The 21,279-nt window shown below is 42.6% G+C and overlaps 1 protein-coding gene across 1 annotated transcript in view; it reads right to left on the minus strand.

Moving 5' to 3' along the window:
• dock8 (dedicator of cytokinesis 8) overlaps positions 1-21,279 on the minus strand; it is a 39,199-nt gene continuing 17,920 nt past the window's right edge. Inside the window, exons 15-48 of the mRNA XM_068738353.1 lie at positions 20,621-20,738; positions 20,209-20,279; positions 19,888-20,032; positions 19,702-19,803; positions 19,481-19,576; positions 19,134-19,368; positions 18,628-18,792; positions 18,336-18,514; positions 17,967-18,059; positions 17,496-17,591; positions 17,011-17,160; positions 16,642-16,755; positions 16,306-16,461; positions 16,007-16,146; positions 15,669-15,832; positions 15,272-15,423; positions 14,024-14,206; positions 13,661-13,787; positions 12,941-13,028; positions 12,729-12,825; positions 12,299-12,433; positions 12,051-12,203; positions 9,257-9,415; positions 9,078-9,178; positions 8,112-8,304; positions 7,396-7,539; positions 6,894-7,025; positions 6,460-6,594; positions 6,269-6,358; positions 5,255-5,491; positions 5,025-5,168; positions 3,920-4,026; positions 2,139-2,309; positions 1-1,514 (exon numbers count right to left, since the gene is read on the minus strand). Coding sequence (XP_068594454.1) covers positions 1,463-1,514; positions 2,139-2,309; positions 3,920-4,026; positions 5,025-5,168; positions 5,255-5,491; positions 6,269-6,358; positions 6,460-6,594; positions 6,894-7,025; positions 7,396-7,539; positions 8,112-8,304; positions 9,078-9,178; positions 9,257-9,415; positions 12,051-12,203; positions 12,299-12,433; positions 12,729-12,825; positions 12,941-13,028; positions 13,661-13,787; positions 14,024-14,206; positions 15,272-15,423; positions 15,669-15,832; positions 16,007-16,146; positions 16,306-16,461; positions 16,642-16,755; positions 17,011-17,160; positions 17,496-17,591; positions 17,967-18,059; positions 18,336-18,514; positions 18,628-18,792; positions 19,134-19,368; positions 19,481-19,576; positions 19,702-19,803; positions 19,888-20,032; positions 20,209-20,279; positions 20,621-20,738 — 4,624 coding nt within the window. The 3' untranslated portion in view covers positions 1-1,462. The remainder of the gene's footprint in view (positions 1,515-2,138; positions 2,310-3,919; positions 4,027-5,024; positions 5,169-5,254; positions 5,492-6,268; positions 6,359-6,459; positions 6,595-6,893; positions 7,026-7,395; positions 7,540-8,111; positions 8,305-9,077; positions 9,179-9,256; positions 9,416-12,050; positions 12,204-12,298; positions 12,434-12,728; positions 12,826-12,940; positions 13,029-13,660; positions 13,788-14,023; positions 14,207-15,271; positions 15,424-15,668; positions 15,833-16,006; positions 16,147-16,305; positions 16,462-16,641; positions 16,756-17,010; positions 17,161-17,495; positions 17,592-17,966; positions 18,060-18,335; positions 18,515-18,627; positions 18,793-19,133; positions 19,369-19,480; positions 19,577-19,701; positions 19,804-19,887; positions 20,033-20,208; positions 20,280-20,620; positions 20,739-21,279) is intronic.

The raw sequence follows: 21,279 nt of genomic DNA on the forward strand, positions 1-21,279 counted from the left end.
TTAAGTTTTATTCAGGTACATTGACAGTATTGTGTGCATAACAAGTTAAAATTCCACATTTAGGAAAACAATTCTGAACGTAAAACATAAAATGTATGTTTCAAAAATGGGTGTACATTTTGTACAGTGGGTGTACTCACAAGTAATAAAAAAACACGTTCTACATTAACTTTGTTTTATTTGGACAAAAACATTCAGCAATTCAGAAATAAGAGATGTACTTGGAACAAAAGCAGAAATGAGTACTGTACTAAACCTATATAAGAATGTATACCCACATTTGAAACACGAAGCACACTGACAGAAATATGGTACAAGCATCACCAATAAAATGAGCGGTTTTGTGGGTGACCGCAGACCGTCATTATTTAATACTGCAAAAAAACAGTAATAAATTTATCTTATGGAATGTATACTATGTGTAACATAATTCATAACTACAAATCACAGCCATATGGAGTGACCTCCAAAAATATTTAATTTATTGCCAAGTATCTCAGTTCTTACATAATCAGTAATTCATTTTGGCACTGTGTCTACCATAGATCTAATTACAAACATGTACAGATATTACACTACATTTAAGTCACTGAACCCAGTCTACAAAATCATATTTTATTGCTATTATTCATTTTAAAATGCCTTTACACAAAATGCAAAATAGTTTTTCATACTTTCGTAAACATCATTGGAAGTATTCTATGTAAAAACTGTGCTATATACAAAATGTGGATCAAGAGACAAGCCATGTGGAATTTAGAGTCCAAGGTAACTTGCAACAGGTTTAACTCTTTGTCCCAAAACAAAAACACACAATAAGTGCAGAAATCCATCTATGCGCTTGCTGCTTTACCTAACGCACATCACACACAAGCCAACCTGAGTGGAATTTCAAAAACCCTTTAGCACAGCGGAATCATTATCATTACCAAAGTGACTTCAGTATGGCACCAAAATCTTCTAATCAAAACGTAATAAAAATAAACAGACAACCATACACACATTTACATACGAGTACACGTAGGACATGAGCGCTATTGGCACACACACAGACCCTGGGCTAGCAAGGACCTCAGGCAGGATTTCTATCCTGCTTCTATGTCAACACACACATGATTGCAGCATTGTTAGGACTTGAAGTTACCTTAAAATGAAATCGACAGAGCCAACACATTTTTACAGCAAATGGCTCAATAAGCTACATGCTGAGATTCTGACTCCGTATTTCTACATGCCTACTCTCCGTTTGTTTCCTGTATTGACACTGCTAGAAACCTCCGGACCATTTAGAAACTGAGAACTCCACCGTGGACACAATTCACCAATCCAGCAAAGGGCATTGCGAAGGAATCATAAGCAGTTCCTTTCATCATCTTTTCTTCAGAGACGCGTAACAACGCCTCTCCTTTTCCATAGCTCACTCTCTCTCTCTCTCTCTCTCTCTCAGATGAGCCGTGGCATCTCAGGAGTTTTCCTCATGGGCTCTTCGGAAACTTAGACGTTTGAAGGAATCCCTGAGACAGTGAGGACAGTGGATAAAAATAAAAAAAAAGATGAAAGAAAATAAACTGATTGGCTGATGAGGAGGATGACAAAAAGGTATAACTATTAAGGCAGGTAGGAGTAGAAGAAAGAGCAAAGTGAAAAGAATACTAACTTCTCAAAAGTCTGCCTACCCTAATGTTTCAACAATACATTTCCTATTTGTAATGCTTTGCTGGTTTAAAAATCAGGATTACATAAGTGATTTTGGAAGATCTCTCCACGCTGCAGGGAAGAAATGTATTCCTGTGGAAAACCTGCTCATCCTTGAGAGCGGCTTCAAGATGCATCAAGATCATCACGGTTCGTCACAAAAGCACTTAGCGAGCAATCGGCCTTTAGTAATGCATTAGTCTAATTTGGTTGTGGGATCGGTTCAACACCCAATCTGTGTACTGTGGCTCCGTTTCAGCCATCGATATTTGCAGAGGCAACATGGACAGTGTCACCTCCGTTCAATCCCACAATTACTCACTTTCCTGTGGGATCAGCAATTACACAGAGTGACATGAAGATCAATGATAACAGGCATTATTTTAACCTCAGTGGCTCTTGTCCAAGCAGTATTGGCCATTTGACGCGGCAGGTGTGTTTACCTGTTCTCCAGCCGAGGCCTGATGATGGGTTTATAGAGCTCTGGAATCTTCCTCTCCAGCATAGGCCTCAGGTTCTCCCTTAGCCGGGTATAGTTCTTCTTCAGCTCCTGCTGGTACTCTTTCTGATCCGATGTGATCAGGTGCTTATTCTTCTCAACGGCCTCTCCACATCTACAGGACATAAGGAAGACACGTGCTGGAGCCGCTTTCATAATGCATTTTCTTAAATTAGGTTGAAAAAAAGGTTGACCTTTCTAATGCAATGACCTCAAACTTAGAAGATCTTCAACAATAATTGCATGCAAACCAATCTTGCAATAATACCTTCTATATCCCCGAGCCTACAGAGAAGTACTGCACTGTATCATGCTAACAACATCCTGTAAGTACTTGACATTAATTGGTTTCCTTTGCAGGAACTTTAAATAAGTTAATGTATTTGAATGTCAGGAATCCGTAAAGTAGATTTTTCCAAGAATCTCCGCCAGAATGTTAATGTTAAATTATGAATGTTCTACAGGGGTGATCTAAAAAGCAATTAAAGGAGCAGAGATGTACAATTTCAAATCAAATAGCTAATGCATTAAAAAGAAACAAATGCATTTTCTCTCAGATCAGAGAGCAGGTATGGGGTCGCCACACCCCTATAATGACATGTCTAATGACCAACATACAAAACAGTCTGCAGGACATCAGAGGGACTTGTGCTGATTGCTAACATGTGTTTGCGTTTAATGAGCTTAATATAGGAACAAGCCATGTCCTGTAACGGTATATATTAAATACTCAGGAAAAAGCACATTAAGGAAAGTTAGAACAAATTCTGAAGAGTTGTTTCATACTTGTTTTGAAGGCTTAAGTAATGTTTGTGATAGTTCTAGACCAGATAAATTGTTCTTTTGAATGCGCCACAACATTTGCCATGATTTAACACGTTGTTCACATTGATCTGAAGGTTTGTGCCGTGGGAGTGACAAGGGAGGAGGTGGGAGTGCACCAGGGATCAGCTCTGAGCCCCTTTTTGTTTGCCATGGTGATGGATAGACTAACAGATGAGGTGAGAGCAGGGAGCCCCTTGGAATATGATGTTTGCAGATGACATTGTGATCTGCAGTGAGAGCAGGTAGAGGATAATTTAGAGATGTGGAGGTTTACTCTAGAAAAGAGGAATGAAGGAAAATAAACCTTCCTGAAATTACAGTAAATATTTGCTAACCTGCATGTAGCAATCAAGACAGCCAGAATGTGACATGAGGGCTAGAAAATGAAAACCATTCTTTGGAGGAAAATGGTATAATGCTCACGATACACATTTAGACACACATGCCTGCTCCAATTACACACAACAGCAAAAAAATAATGACTATATGAAAGAACAAATGATCAAAGAAAGGGTTAAGTATTGTAAGGAAAATATGTTCCACCATCAAATGGGAAATTAAATACCATCTCCCACGTATAGGCTCCATCTCGCCATTTTTACTGATACTAAAATGACGAGTAGCCAACAGCGCTCGTCTGAACGTGTAGTGTTCTTAATCAAGTTTAAGTACTGTTCTGAACTTCAACCTGTTGAGTCAGTGATAGAGTTGATACCGGTGCGTTTGCTGATTAATAACATGATGATAGGGAAATATTCCCATCAGTCAGTCAATGGAAACCATAAAAAATAAGGACAAACTCAAATTCAAAAAAGACTTTAAAATAAGCTTTTATTCGGATTCTTGTAGTTTTCCTAATCACTGCCTACTGTAAGTGGGGCTTCTTTGATTCCATCTTACCTCATAATGAACTCTTTGAAACACAAGCGCAGTTTATTGTGGTGACGGAAGAGCTTTGGGTCTGCTGGAATCTCATTCAGGAAGACCTGTGCCACCTCTAACGGGCCCTGTAAGAGGGGGGGGAGCGGCGAAAAGAGGCAAGGGGCAAAACAATGAGAAAGAGTTAGGGAGACAGAGTGGCGAAAGGAAAGAGAGGAAGCGGTTGAGAGTGTTTGAACAAAAGGGTGACGAGAATACTCCTCATTCAGACGGCAGGGAAATGCTCAATGCAGCTAAGGGATGAGATGCTGAACTAAAACATGAAGAAGACGTCACTTCAGAGACAAAGCTGGGATTAGCCTCCTGCATTAATGCCAACCCAGCCCCCAAACAACATTTGGCTCCCATTTGCCACGTATGAGGTCTTGTTATCCCAATTTATAGTTATCGTAAAACCACAGCATGATTGCACGTCGCCTGCACCATGACAAGCACGGTTAAACAGCACTGATTAGCATAATAAACGCATGTGACTTGGTCTTTGGTCTGAGCTACAGATCCACACACACACACACACACACGCACAGCCTCCTGTGCTGATTACAGCCAGGAGTTATGTGTTTACGGAGCTGCTGAGCATTAATGTTATGTATACAACCTTCAGGTTGAAGCAAAGGACCTGTCAGATTAGTCGCAGCGAGGTAAAACATGGGGGGGGGGGGGCTGTTACCCCAACATTCACCATACTAGTAGGACCTGGAAGCGATCAGATCAAAGGGACCTCCGGTTCAGCATGCCGTGCGGCGGTGACATGAAAGGGAGAGGCGCCATGAATTGACGTTTTAACTAAATCAGGGGAAAGGCAAAGGAAGGATTAGGGTTATGGATGGGGCGAAGGCTTTGATGTGTGATGACTCTGACTACAATGGAAACCAAATGTGATAACAGAGGTAAATTATTCAGGATTATTTTCCTCTGCACATTCAGAAGGCACCTTCAGGGAGACAGAGGCGTTACGAACGATACAGGAGCAATCGTTTCAGGTATCAATTGGTTAAACAGCGCGCAAGTGATCATTTAACAATACGATAAGAGCATCTGCTAAACAAATCTGGAGCGCTCGTACCTGGTTAACAGTGGCCCCCACGGAGCCCTGCAGGAGCATCTGTAACATCTTAGCATCGGGTCGCTCTCTATGCGTAGCAACTGCTAGCTCTCTGGTTTTTTTCTGCATGTCCTCTATGGCCACCTCGATAGGAGTCAGGTCAAACTGGAAGCAACAAAACTGTACTGTAAGAGGTAAAAGTCATCGCTACAGTCTTTCTTCAAGTTCGACACCATGGATTCGGCGCCTACCTCTTCTTTCTGTATGACGTTGATGCGAGTCTTGACGTAGGGGAAGGCGTGCACGGTGGTGAGGATGGTCTTCCTCTTGTACTGCTCACTGAGTTCCCCCCGAGGACGGCCACTCTTGGTGAAGGGCGTGGTGTACATGAAGCGCCGCAGGTTGAAGTTCTTCTCGAAGTTCGTCAGCCGGTCTTTCATTTCGTAATCGTCAAAGAAGGGCTCCACGTAGGTGATCTGGATATAAGCCTGGAGAAGGTGGCGGAGTTTAGCGGCTACTGGCAGCTTTTCAGTCGAAGCATCGTAGCAGACACAAACTGAAAAGGTACCAAGACTCTTCAATGTATTTATGGCGTTTGTTCCTGCATAAATTTGCATGCGTTATACTTGTGTCTCCACACTGTACCTGAATAAGGTAGAAGATGATGAGCATTTATAACGCTTACATTATGTGTCTCGACATTTTCTGAATATATTTACAATTCATTTACATATCTTTTGAGTATTTTCAGCTCCGAGTATCACGGATGTTCATGTTTCCTTTCCAACTGATAACAGTAATCCACACTTTCCTGTCATACTAAATGCTTCATAATATACTTGTATGACAATTTGGTTTTGAGTGCATTGAAAGTAAAATTAATACAATTGTCCCTCTTATCACAGGTTTTACGTTCCAGGACCCCAGCGATTGGTGAAAATCGGTAAAGTAGCAAGCCCATATTTATTTTGCATGTATTTCTACCTTTATGAACCCTTCCTGCACTTCAACCCGCCCTCTACTGTATTCCCCTTTCCCACACGCCTATTAAAAACTAGTCTATTCTAATACATTAACAGTAGTGTGTATTTCAATACTTCAAGGAAACTCTCACAAAAAAGACAAGCACAAAGTAGACCCGACCCAACCACCTGGCCGATACCTGCCTGGTGCTGGGCCGCAGAGGAAGAATAAATCATTTCTATAATTTCTGTTGTATTGATTATTAGCTTTAATCAGCTGTTAAAGTCATTACTGTTGCCCACCTTGTTGGGGTTCAGCTGTTTCCGGTTCACCGGCGTAGAGTCCTTAATCATGACCAGTATTTCATCCCCAAAACACTGACTGTAGAAGTTCTAGAAGTCACAAAATGAAAATGTTTGTATACAGTATTGATCATATCATATAATATATCATATATCAGTATAATATATGCACACGCTCCTCTCTCACATACCTCCAGCCGGTGTGATATCTCAGGCAGATGCGTGATCCCTGGCTCTTTGTAAATAAATTCACGTTCGTCCAGGTCACCAAACTTGGCCCCATAAAAACCAACCCGGAAATAGGTACCAAACATCCTCCTATGACCCTGGAGGACAGCAATTTAGTTTATGTCAGCCTTATTTACAGCCATTTACGTTATTACAATGGGCACTTTGTTTAAAATGTGCTTAGCCCACATATATATATATATATATCAGAGCCATTTATCTGTGCTTGATAATGCTAGTTCTCTTTTTCTCAAGTAAAATTTAAAGAAAGATTTTTTATTTGATTTTTAGAAATATTGCGAGAGGATATTTAGCTTTTCTATTCTGTAAAAGATCGGAAGTATTTTTCTTATTTTTTATCTCAATAACAGTCAGCCCTACTGCTTCCCATTATTACCTTCTGAATGATGTTGTCAAATGCTTTCTGCAGCTTGTCATGTGTTGATGCCAGTTTTCTGAAATCTCTGTGAGCCTCCCAGACTGGCATAATGATCTTGTAGACCTCATTCACCGCCTCGTAGAGCCCACCCTGACGAGACATCCATCATTCTGATTAGCGGGACCACAGAAAGAGGGAATATTTGCACAAAGGACCCTGATTGGCCAGGGCAGATAGAAAATTAAAATACCGTACTTAACTGTAATTGTAAGAAAAGAGGAAATACAACAAAAGCCCTAACCTGGAATTAAAGAATGTTGCTACCGATAAATCAGTCATAAATGTTTTTGAAAAACATTGGATCTATAGCCCACCTGTAACAAATACATTAATAGCATCTGCTAAGGGCACACCAACGTGAACACCCCATAATAAAAACTTGACACGAATTAATATGCAATGTGAATTTTGTATTCCGCTATAAGTCAATGCAGCTTTATTATTATTATTATTGCCTCACATTGCTGAAAAGCTCCGCAGCCTGCTCGAGCAACCCCACCAGACCGCTCTCTGTGAAGTAGCGTCCCGAACACACCCCGTCCTCATCTGGGGACAGGATGTCATCCGACACCGCAGACTCCTCCAGCACATTGGGGGAGATGTTCTGAGGAGAAAATCGGTTAGCTAATCAATCAATTAGCCCTCTTAATCAAATAATCAATCACTGGCTGACTTTAAAAGGAAATGTCCTACACTGGGAAATGGAATTAATTTGATGACCGTCCAATCAATGACCTGCGCCTCAGATGTCCTGTTTATGACACAGCTCATCAATAACAAGATCGTCATAGTTACTTTCCTAACTGCTTGTTTTCAGTTCAGTGGAACTGTCTGCTCACATGTTTCCCACTGGACCAAATTTGCCTGCTTCTCTCTCTCCCCCCCCCCCCCCCCCCCCCCCTTTAACTTCAAAGGCTGTTTTAAGCAGCGCTACCAGGGGACCATATTTAAACATTGACGTAATGAGTTTACAGCTTCTCCCTCTGGATATACACAACCAAAACTGGAAATATTTCGCAAGACGATGTGTCTTTCAGCATTGTGGAGAGGAGGGTTTGCTCTGTTTAAGACAACAACCGGCAGTCAAGGCAAACTGATACTTGAATGCTTATTTTTCTGATTGTGACGGTTATATCTGAGCATGCCATTTTCCAGTTAATTTGGTGAGTTGTATACCTGGAAGGTGACACTACCGACGGGCAAGTACTTGTGATCCTCCAACATGCTGAGATATTCGGCCACCAGGGCGGCAGCGTGGACCAGACACATGGCCGACTCCGTGTAACACTTCCTGATGTTGTGCTTCTCCGCCATGTTCTGCAGCCAGGTCAGACGGAGGTCAGGAGACGTCTGGTAGCCCTTTGCGATCCTGGAGAAGGAGGGTATTGTTGGTTTCCCCCGCCATCGTTACCTTTTCCTTTATTTAACTATGTAAAAGGTTTCCTGAGATTTAAATCTTATTTAGAAAAGAGACTTTTAAGACCGACAACGAATGCAAAAGAATCAAGAATCACACATTACTATAACTTTAAAACTTCTGAAACTGTTGCAGTTTTTGTTTTTCTCAACTTTGGCATTTAAAATGGTTAGGGATTGAGCTCCACAGCATGACATACACATATAAAGAGAGAATATACAAACACAAAATGTTTGCATGAGGCAGAGTACAGCAGCTACAAAGGTATTTGGGCTGATTAGCGTTTTTATGAACAAGCTAATTATTAAGAGCAATGGAAAATGTTTTTCTGTTCCTGGAACGGCTAATGATTAGCTTGAAAATACAGAAATGAATACACTCTGAGTGTAGTATATGAACGAAAGAGCTCAAGCATCTGGAGACCAAATGCCAAATGTCAAAATGAATGACACGTGTAGGCGGCATGTGCGTGTGTGTGTTTGTGTGTGTGTGTGTATTTGCATATACACAACGCCAGATGAGAAGACTAAACTGCTACCATATGGTTGCTATAGTGAGGGCACCAAATAGTGGCAAAACTGCCCTGACCACAGAGAAATAGGAAACAGCAGTTCAGCACAGACAGAAGCAGCAGGGTAATGAAAGAAGAAAGGACATTTGAACAGTTATTCTGAGATATCAGAAAATGAAGACAGCAAAGGAAGAGGGCTTCCCTTCATTCTCACCTGTACATGAGATCCATGAGCATCTCAGGATCTTCCTGGAACTCCCTCATCTTAACCGTGTCTGACAGAATGCTATTAAGATTTCTCAGAAGCTCGTCCACCTGCAGATACAAAACGCCCATGTTAGGGCAGAATGTCATCAAACCGATGGCACTAATGCAGTCCAGCAGCTATCATACTTGTGAGGGCAGCTGAGTGTTCTGCATCTCAGTGTCCTCCTCTGCGTAGGCCAGGATGGTGCGGAGCGAGCATCGCAAGTATTCCTCCTGGAAGTCGGACGACTTGCCCACCAGCGAGGCCAGAGACATGGTGACCTGCATCTTCACTCTTGAGAAGTTCTGACAGAGACAGAGGAGACTGCAGTGAATGTCTGCGTTTCACATTTCCCATTGCTAACGAGACCGTTAGCAAAACGCTTCCTGCAAGGGAAAAAAAGGAAATGTAATATCGTCTTGGCTCAATAAGGTAATCTAACGTATAACAGGCGTGTGCAGCCTGTAAGAACATGATCATTAATTCTGCTGGTCCTGCTTGAGTACAAACCACGGGTGTAGACAACAGATATGACAAAATCATTACTACACACTACATGGAATAATAAAAATGGCTGCAGTCTGTATTTGGCAAGAAAAGAAAAGAATTTCAAACAGCATGTGCTGCTCTATTTGACACTAAGCGACCACCAGCAGGATGTCGACATTAAACTAGCCATCTTCGTCATTACGGCGCGCCGCACATACTCTACCTCCCCCCCTCTGAGTTGCTGCTTCTCACTACTTCATCGACATGCTCCTCCTGCTGCTCCTCAAGAACGCTGGTACATCTCAGCTTTCATTGTCTGATATACCACCTTTCATGTGAATCGTATGCATTATTCCTGCTACCAACAGTCACTGAACTTTCTTTATTATACCCGGGAGGCAAAAGGCTGAAATACCAGGAAAATAAAAAACAAATCAAGACCAGCCCCACTAATTTATTCTGTCCAGGTGAAATTTAATATCTTTCCTCCTAAGATACAAGACATCTTTAGACAAAACACACACACATATATATATATATATATATCTAAAGGTATTTTATGACTTTTTAAGGATATGAGGGAACCTTGTTTTCTTCCGAGATGCAGCGCAAATATATCAAAGACTTACAGATCAATAAATTAAGTTTTTCTCATGCATCTTATTTTGTCTGTATTTGATTGCACAAATAATACAGCAAAAGTGCTGCAGAAAATGTAGGAAAAAGTAAGAAGCAATACTACAATACTCTTTTTTTTCTCCCTTCGTCTTTGTGACGTGTTCGCTAGCCTTCCTTGTCTTTCCATCCTTCACACTACCTGTCCAAGATAACAGGCCTGACAAACACTCCTCCATCCTCTGCAGCGAGGACTGTGTGTATGTGTGAGAGAGCGTGTGCTCGTGTATGTGTGAAGTTCCATCCATCTCCAGCACGACCAGCTAAGCGGGAAATGATCTCCCATTAGCAGAGACATAATCACCCATGGATCATCTCTACGGCCCCATTCTGTTCAGCCGAGCAGCCAGCCAGGGCCTAACCACCCATCACTGCCCGCTAACTCGATGTGTGCGTGGGTCTGTGTGATCAAACGTAGCCTAGGTAAATAATAGCTTTAGTCGAGACATAACCACTTTCGTCTTTCTAGCTCTCATTTCAACGCTACCATCTTTTCTCCAGCTTCCTTTCCAGCCTTTCCACAACTGGATACGTTTTAACCACAAGCATGTGTCTGTGAGATTTGTTCCATTTCTGGAAAGAAAAAAGTCTGCTTTTCTCTTTTTATTACAACAGTCTGAAATGAGGGAAAATGTGTGTGACATACAGAGAGTGAGATGAGAGCAGATGAAGGGATGAAAACATAAGCAAAGGAAGAGGTAGAGAGCAGGCCCTACATGAATGCGATGCTACTTCAGATCACGGCTTCCTCTAAATGCACCATATAAACAAACATATGGAGGGACATGCAGATGGGATATACTTCCTTTGAACCGGAGAGAAGTGAATGTGTGTGTGGGTCAATGTGCTCCACAGATTATTGTCTGAATTCATTAAAGTGTACAGACTGTAAACACGAGAATTACTGACTGCAACAGCAGCCATCAAACCAGCAGAGAGAATGAAAGCAGATACTCCATCGTAAACCTCCTTTCCTGCAGAGCTGCGTCTTCTCAATCCTTTTGGTTCCCTCCATCACTATCCTTACCATTATTGAAGCGTGCACACGTGCAAACACACACAGAGTCTGGCAATCATTACTTAAAGAGGGTTAGGGAACATGGTTTGGCAGACAATGACATATCTCTCCGCTCTCTACCCGGAGACACTTTCCTCGGAAGATACTTTCTGCGGTACACTCGAAATAGACATGGGAAAGACAAAGCTGTGCAGGAAAGGGAAAATGTAGAAACGAGTCCAGAGTAAAATTAAACGTATGGACGACAAGCTGTTCTGTGTGGATCCCACGCAGTTCTCTAATATTCTCCTAAATTGCACAATACATACAACTTTATTCGCTGGCTTTGATATACCGGTAAGATTAGGATTAAACTGGCAGACAGGTAACCACTGTCTGACATTCGCTTTGTGATGGTGTCTCCGCGTTCGTGCGCCTGTATGTACATATATATATATATATATATATTACAAAGACACTCAAAATTATATAATAAATGATACAGTATTACTATAATATATAATGTGGTTTGATTATGAGTTTTACCTTCAAGACGGACGATAGCGCCAACAGCGGCGTGCAGAGCGCAGGAGGAGGTGGGGAGAGTTAGACGGTTTGTAGACACTTTATACCGTACTTGCACTCTTACACGTACACTTAAACTTCGACATAATAGTTATGGCTTTGGAAGGCCCGTATCTCGGAACACTCGTATGTCGAGGCGTACACACACACACGCGAGAATCATTTGTTTGCGAGTGTGCCTAAGGTTTGCTTACACTGGCATTGCTGAAGCTGTATCTCATGATGAGGTAGAGGGTGGCACAGGCCTGGCTCCTGTTCTCATCCACAGGGCTGCTGCAGTACTGAAGCACCTTCTGGCACAGGTCCGCACACTGCTCGGCCTCCTCCTCAAACAACAGGTCCCCAAACTGCACACAAGCACACACACATGCAGTCAAATCTAGCCAGACCCGTCAGGAGGCACGGGCAGATGTAAACGAGAAATACAATCAAATAAAAATACCTTGACAATAAGTGCTCTGAGTGTGCTGAAAGTGTGAGAGAGGAAAGTAGTGCTCTGGTTGCAGGAGAGCGAGTGGAGCAACACCTTCAACACTCCGCCAACTACGCTGTCCTTACAATCAGACAATGGCACAGCCTGGACAGGAGAGATTAAAGACAAGACAGATAGAAACCTAAATAAATCACTAATTCATATCTTAAAATGTTAACACCTGCGTGTATGCTCGGAAGTTAGTTGAATGTCAAAAGTTTTAACCGCTCAGAAATTGCACTTGGCAACAGTGAGTTGATTTTATACGCGTTCTACATAGATGTATGCATTTCAGTTATATAGATTACAGTAATATAAATCTAACTGAAATATCCACAAGTTGCATCATATTTCTGTTGTAAGCATTCAGTCTTGAATTTTCATAGCGTGTACGCCATACCTGTACAATGGTTTCCAGCAGGTCCAGAACTATCAGGTTAGTTTCTGTGGCTAAGTTTCCACTGATCAAAGCCTCTTGGTCCAACTCGGCTTTCGTTCTGAAGGAATGTGGGGAGTAAGAAGGATATTTAGTGAAGCAAATGTCAAAATAAAGAAAGAAGTAGGACAAACAGGAATACACTTGGAAATTTTGAAAACTGGATAGTGACTTACTTATCTTGTCTGTCATTGGTCTGTCTCCACTGAGTGAGGTCTTTCCTCCAGCGAAGGTTTTCTCTCTGACCCACAGTCCTGTCCATCCCTGTGAGGGGCACAAAATGAGCAAGTGAGAAAATCATTAGGTGTATTTATTACTGCCGTCATGCGATTAAAACATTTGAGCGATTAATTATGATCTGTAATTAACTAATCTAATTTTTAATCTCACTTAAAAGTTGCAGAAAAACACCCTCAACTTGATTAATTTATTTGAATTCATTACATTATTGTGGCAGATCAAAATATGAATATATAACAAATAGCAGATTTATAAAGTCAATTATTGTTTGACTTGAATAAAAACACTTTATTAATCCCAGAGGGAAATTCCATTTTAACAGAAGCAGTTCTATCATTTAAATTCTGCTGTATTTGCAGAATGTCTTTGTTTTTCTTTTCTCCGTCGTGCATCTTTCTGATTCTGGTCATCACCGTATTCCTGCACGGTACTAGGAAGCCTGACGGTGCCCAAAACGCACAACCTGTGTAAAATCAAAGTGGCTCTTGCAGGGACTTGCTGCCATCACACACAAATAACATTTTGGAAATCGGTATGTTGTTCTCTAGTTTTAGAGGTTTTTCCTGTTGACTTATTGCTGAAAAAGCCAATAAAAGAAAATCTGACAGACAAGCCATTCCAAGAGGTACTCCTAAAAATGAGAGGAGATACACCACCTCCAACTCGTTTCATCATTTCTCCACGGGCTCCCATTCCTCTAAGCAGCGCTTCTTCCAGCTGCAGCTTGGCCTGATGAGACTTCTGTAAGGCCTGGGTGCTCACTTTGTCAGTGCTCTGCTTACCCTACGAGCACAAGTAAATATTTACAGGGTACAAAAAAAAAAAAGGCCATACTGTTCTAGATTTTACGCTAAAATATTCCTAATTTACAGTGTGATAAACACGTATGCAAACAATGTAAATACCAATCTCAGATGCAGATTTTGCATTTGAATTCACATAAACAAAATACATTAAAATGAGTGGTTCAGCTGGACTGATGCAAAACAATAAATGGGGAAACACATGGGCGCACTGACCCTGTACTCAAAGCAGGACACGCAGATGGTGAGGAGCTCCAGCAGCCGATTGAGTTGAGAGGGAGGCATGTCTGCAGTCCAACGCTGAACCAGACCCCTGTCAGCGTTCTTCATCACCCACAGGAAGCAAACCAATAGGTGGCGACTGGTATCTGCTGCCAGGGTCGCTACAGATTTACCATGCTGGGATGAGGGAAATAAGGAAATAAGGAAATGGTAGAATGGGATTATACAACATGGTCCCACTAGTGAGAAACGAGCCTTATGTCCTTTAAATATATGTAACGGATATATTATAACAGGCAGGCGTACGCTTCAGTTCAAAATGGCAGAATGAGCTTTTTTTTTCATACCAGCGGTAGCATTTAGCTCTACATGCAGCAAGAGTGTATCCAGCACATATCGTCTCATTCACAAGATTTTCACAAGTGAGGTGTGCTCTGCCCCATCTTCATAGGTATTAAATCTAGTGCACATTCATTTAGTCATTCGTGAAATGAAGAATCACTGCTATAGAAGGCTACTGCTGCTTCACTGTGCGGCAGCTTTGATAAATGTAGCCATTAACCTCCCCAGTGCTCTAGGTGTCCCACCGAAAGCCCGGTTTCCAGGTCTCTGTTTCACAGCAGGGCCGAGTGAAGCTCACCAGAGCCAATGACTTAATCAAAACCGGGACTTGTTTATTTTCAAATAAGCTTCATGTTAAAAATCATTCCTGTTGCTTGAGGTAAAAGATTCAAACATTATTTGGAGGAGAAGCACCCCCAGCTGCCTTGTTTGGGTTTTTGATGGACACCAGGCCGACGGCTCAGTTTTACGACAATCAGCTTTTCCTCGGTTGTATTTCATGTCGTAACATACAAGGAACTGATTCATGTCTTTAAAAAAAAAAAAAAAAACAAAGAAAGAGAAGGAGAGCAGCAGTGTTCAGTTTTAGTGCCCGTGTAGTTGCAGTAGCCACACTTGATGGATGCGTTTGTCAGAGAAGACGGCCCCGTTCACTTATGATGGCAATGCCTGCCCATAAACCATCCCCCCAGATGTGTGTGCATGTTTGCGTGTGCGTGAATCTTCAGGATGGATGAAATGTGTGTGCGACCCTGACAGCTAATCAATCTATCTCAGTGCAGCTCACCTGTTAGGAAGCAGAAAGAGACACACACACAAAATGTTAAACTTTTAAAAACAATGACCGCCATACTATAATCCTAATCATATTAATGATAAGAAATTGCTTCTGGATTTTACCATGGATGCCATGGAAACAAGAACATTGCGTCCCAATGTGTTGAAAGGGTTCCCGGCAATCGCCATAGCAACAGACTGATTGATGGGCGGGACATTTTCAAGGTCATCTTCAGGTCCGCCCGTCTTGTTTTTCCCACCCCGGGTGTCAGAAACTACGGACACAAACGGCACTCAGACATGTTAAACTGGAGAGGACTGGCGTATACAGATTTAAATTACAGTCTTAAATGTGCCAAACTTTTGACATAACTGCATCTTCATCTGGATTAAACGGGGAGTAATCACTCACATACGCCTGCTCCCAATAGTTCCTACCCAGTTATTCAGTGAAAGCTAAACCATCATGTCTTTAGTGCGAGTCAAAAATAATAACTTGTATTTCAGGTGTACGAACTACCTGTGAAGTCCAAATAGCTGGTGGAGTCAATGATGATCCCCACCAGGGGGAGGTAAAGAGCAGCGACCTTGGCTCCGACCTCTGGCTTAATGCAGCGATGGTCGAGATCATGGGAGCACAGCAGGCTGTAGATGGCGTTGATGGCCTTTCTCTGAACCTTTCCCCTGTGAAAACATTTTACATCATCATCCAATTATATTACATACAAGTATCAAAGCAATTACTCAGTCAGTTATTTTCATTTTTGACTTCTGATGGAAGTGGAAACCGCATCAAAAGTTGCTACAACTGTACAGTTTATCCGGGGAATAACTCAAACGTTTCCTGTGCTCCCGTACCCATCTGCCTCCACATCTAGGGCGGCGCTCAGCTCCGTCAGCAGCAGGCCGGTGAGGTAGTGCTGCTGCTTGAATTCCTGAGAAAGCTCAAACAACCCCAAGATCCTCTGCTGCTCCTGGAAACTACACGAGCCAGAGCTCTGGACGGAAAGAAAAGAGGAAGGCGTGAGAGGCACGATGAGGGGAGCAAAACCCAGAATGAGGGACGGATTTCACCATTAAGGATGGATACCATTTAATCTACTCTACTAAACAATTGTCCAAATGCCTAATTACCAAACATACAAACGTGTACAGACCTGTGAGGAGATAGAGGGACATGGAGAAGCAGGAGCAGAAGCAGGACTGCTGAAGAAGAGGTTCAGGTTGAGGTAGTGTTCGTGACTGCACAAGATCCGCAGGAACTCCAGGCGCATACTGATCAACGTTGGCATCGACAAGCTCTTAGCCGTCATCTAGAAGACAAATCAGTTCGTACATCACTGGACTTCAACCTTTTGGAAACAGGTCCAAAAAAATATACCCGTAGACTTAAGGGGCGTCTTATTCAACCATCAAACAATAATAAATGCCACATGAGAAATTACCAATCAATGGACTTCAAATGTTTCAGTTGGCGGTCAGCATTATTCTACCTGATTGCAGTAGTTTTTCACTAGTTGGAATACAAATCCTCTGTCCATGAGAGACAGCAGGTCATAGAGGAAGAAAGCCAGGCTGATGTTGACTTTCTCTGCTTGCTCTACCTCCTAAAACAACAACAATCAACAAACAGTAATCAGTAAGCTGCACCGAGTGGATATTGCTGAGCATCTAGTTGTGAGCTTTTGATACCACAGAGGTAAATATAATTAGCACCTCCGACTCCCTGTTGTTTGGAGAATACCAGCATCACCCAGGAGAACAGGGGGCACACTGACGCAGTGATGATTTCTCATTTTGACCAAGTTACGTTCATTTAACTGGGATCTTGACGGGAAAAATGTATTTATGGTATTCCTGACCTTAAGTTGCTTGACAAGAATAGTCCCGATCTCAGCCGTGACCACAGAGACGATGGTGGTGATGTCGTCCTTAAATCGGTCAGAGAAGCGGCTTCTTCGGGGCACGTTGTGCTTGTCGAGGAGAGACACGTGCTGAGCCATGCTTTTAACCTGTTCACGCAAACAAACATGCACAGCGCATTAACAACATGTTAATGGATGGCTAGAGTGATAAATGTGCATGTAATTAAACAATATGTCAGGTTGATTCGATAAAAAAACGGTGACATGATAAGAAAGGAGAACAGTTCTATTATTTTTCTTTCCTTTTCTATCCTCATTTTTCATTCTCATCGCAAAATATGCGAACACTGAGTAGTGAGACCGAAGGTCAAAACGCTAATCGCTATGGGATGAGCGTGAACGTGAGTGAAGATACACCAAATGACTGTCAAGCAGCACAACTTCTAAAGCAGCCAAAACGCTTCTCAATTAAAAACACTGACCAGCAGCTCGAAGAAGAACCAGGCGTATTTGTACGCGTTCTCTCTGCAAACTCCAGTGCTGACGACCATCTGGAGGGCCAACTCCTCGTGAAACTGCTGCAAGAGACGAGATGCACAAACGGGAGTGAGAAACTGCCTCCCTTTGGTAGATCAGCAAATAGAATGTGTTCTGTAAATAAACATTCTACAAGCATTTAATTGACTATGAATGAATTTGAAGTGCTGGCTCTACTGGATTCCTCAGTGTTACACCTCCACCCTGTGGTTACCCCACAGAACTGCTCATAAAGCTATGAAGTAGGAGGCTGATAATCTGTGTACTGTTAAATACACGCATGCATGAACGTTAACCTCTTATTTTACCGTATCTACACATCTGACTGTGCATGACTATACACTCATATAAATTTCATATAAATAGTAAAGAGGACTGCAGTCAGGCTAAGAATCAGTGTCAACTCTGTCTGTTACCTTTCTGTTGGAGGGCCTGGTGCTTCCTGTGGCGTTCTGGTGGTTGCTTACGTCCACATAGGTGGACATGCGGCTGCCTGGATTGTTGTGGCCCTGGAGACAGTCACACACACACACACACACACACACACACACACACACACGTTCCATCACATTAAACATGATGGATGTATTCATTAGAGTGGGTGTCAAGTGGCCTATTACATTAGCTAATGTACTGTGGGGATGAAGAAGAAATGACTGTTTTTGTGTATCAGCAAACATGCTGGGATATTTACACACTGCACTGCATGTGCGCGTGTGTGTGTGTGTGTGTGTGTGTGTTTGAGGCTGTGAGATATGAGGCTAAAAATATTAAGCCTACGATACCTTGAGAGTTAGGATGTTTTTGACTTCAAGATCTTCGGCAGAGGTGAGCGGGCCGGGGATGTCAGGGTTGCTACTACTGCGGATTCTGGAATGGAAAAGCATGTTTCCGACCGTAGCGGCTGTGGCTCGGCCCATTGTGTTGTAACGGCTCTCTGCCGGAGGCATCGTACTCCCCGAGCCTGATTCCATTCACACAGAAAAGAAATTCTTCAAATAACAGCAGCAAATATAATCAAAAAAGAAATCACAACCAACAATATGAGCAGGTTTATCTTTAAAATGCGTCAGTAACCTGCATTCTGCATGTCTTGAGGAGGATCGGGCAGACGAAACACCCAGTAAAGGTACGTCGCTAAGAGGCTGTTCCTGCCCTGCTGGTCTCTGATCAGCTCCTGACTGTTATGAAGACTGTTGATAATAGACACCACCGATTCAAAAGCTATCTGGGCTAGATTGGCTGCAGGACACAGAAAAAACAAGCTCATTAATCAAATGGTCCATTTTGTTATTAATGGAAACTTTTTCTGCAACAACTTTGATTCCAAGCTAGTAATTTGAGTGATATATTCAACAAATATACTAAATGTCCACTGCTTCTCAAATGTGGTTTTTCATGCCGATTTGCATTTTATGCCGTCAAAATAAGAAACTCTAGAGAGGTCCAACCAATATTTTGAAAAACAAAAATGCAAAGCACAGAAAATCAGCCAATCACGAGGCTGACATCTCACAGAAATGTGTGAGATGCTATTCCTTCATGGACTTTGCTCTGTTACCCGAGGAAGGCCATCTCCTTACCGGTCTGGCCTGCGATGACCATGGGCTGCATGATGAGGGTGAAGAGTTTATCCAGCACCAGATGGAGGAAAAGGACCAGAGGTTCTAAACTGGAGGAGGACAAGGAGATGATGCTGAGCTTCAGCTCATGTTCCAGCTTATTCTCTGGAATCTTCTCCTCTCTGACCCGCAATGGGAACGTAGCACCGCCCTCCAGGGCGTGGCAGAGGGTGAAGAAACGCTCCAGGTGGTTGTCCTGGTACAAGAAGGAAAAGTTGAGTTCTTACCGCATCACACATTGAAAGAGAATCAGATGGAAAAAGACAGGAATTGTGTTGCGTACACCTCAGACAAAAAGAGGAACACACCTGAGTGTGGACAGATGACACTGCCTGGATCTCAAGGTTGAAAAGTCCTTTGTGACTCTCCATCCATTTGACTGGAGGGGCCTGAAGAGGAAGTTTCTACACGACACAGACACGGGAGCCATTACCGTCCGTCTATCTGCGTTCAGTTCTTAATGCATCTAAAGCCCTTTTCCTTCACACACAGTAGAATGACGGGGACAATGCGGACGAGATGTTCAAACCTCAGGCGTGTGCAGGGAATAGTTGATGGGTAGTCGCTCCAAGGCGATGGGCAGACAGAACTGACCAATCTGCAGTCGGTCATTGTGCAACATGGGCAGCCACTGGATGGATATCGAACAGTACACGTGTGAGCTTCGTGGGCGTGAGCATGAATATCGCCGAGCCATAAAAGGACAAAGACTCACCGAGTAGCCGATGAGCGTCTCACAGCTGCCGCTCTGGTTCTGTTTCTGATGACAGCTGATGTGGTAGAAGGTGAACAGCAGATGATGTCTCTCCGTCAAACGGGCTGGAAGAGCCAGCTTCACTTCCTCATAGTAGTCTGGAGATCTGGGAGAAAAGGAAATGGAAGCAACAGAGGAAGAAACATGCAGAACAAAAAGGGACGGGTGAGGACAAGGATAGAGGGAGGTGGTGAAGGAGAGCGAGATAATGTTACCGTGGCCCTTTAAATGACAAAAATATGCACACAAGTGATCAAAGAGGACTCAATATGGTGTACTTGCTTGTTATGGTAGGTAACTGATGTGTAGACTTCCTGTAAGAATTCAGGGCCATTTGATTTCCCAGAAATGACCTGAGGGTAGATGGGGGGGGGGGGGGGGGAAACATCAAAAGAAATACATTTATAAAGTACAAGTACATACATGCAGTAACTTGAAATGTTCCTCTGTCAAACAGCAAAACATTCAACTCATGATTATGTGTATACTGGGAGTGACAGCTGTTCCTCCACACAAGCCCTAAAAATGTGTAAAATCCACAAGCCTTGTTCTAGATAAGACTATTATTAGGGTTCAGATCTAGAGAAACAGACGGGAAACTCATCGGCCCTTGTGTGTGCTTACTGATGCTCAGATAATTTAGTTAAATGTGTATAGGTCTGTTAAACCACAGATTGAAAGCAGCAGCACTAACAGGCAGAGCACAGGCTGCATCCTCGGCGCTCATGAACTGGATTTTGACGGTGATGTTTCTCGCCGATGTGAGCCTGTTGACGAAGTTTAGCCTCTGGGGGTAGATGAAGAGCAGGTTCCTACACAGACATGGAGAGAGAGAGAGAACGCGTGAAGATTAAGCTGACCACCGCTAGATGGCGCTGTCTGCACAGTAACGGTTCATCATGGAGCGATAAGGTGACAGTCATGTCACAGAAAGGTCCAACAACCAGTAATTACTGTGGTTTAAATACAATCTGCAATCTATGCCCAAAACCTGGAATACGTGGAAATACTGCAAAGTACACAGAATAAATGCACGCAGAATGTCAGTATATTATTAGCATGCATGGGGATTTGTCCTCACATGAAGTTACTGAATGTTTTCTCATCAGCAATTACATTTTTAAACAGAGTGATGATTTAAGCCCCTGCAAATACCGGCTGCCTGCTTAATGCGGCACTGCAGGAATTTCACAGGTAGCCCAGATGAAAGCAACAAAGTATACAAAATAAATGTATGAAAAACTCCTGAGTGATGAGTACAACATTTATCCTCTTCTTGCCTCTCGGAGAAATCCACTATAATAATTTACTTTTTAACCCCTTCATTTCATCATGTGGAGGTGGAAGTTTTGC

The sequence above is a fragment of the Brachionichthys hirsutus genome, chromosome 4 (assembly GCF_040956055.1).
Source record: "Brachionichthys hirsutus isolate HB-005 chromosome 4, CSIRO-AGI_Bhir_v1, whole genome shotgun sequence".
In the NCBI taxonomy this organism is placed as follows: Eukaryota; Metazoa; Chordata; class Actinopteri; order Lophiiformes; family Brachionichthyidae; genus Brachionichthys; species Brachionichthys hirsutus.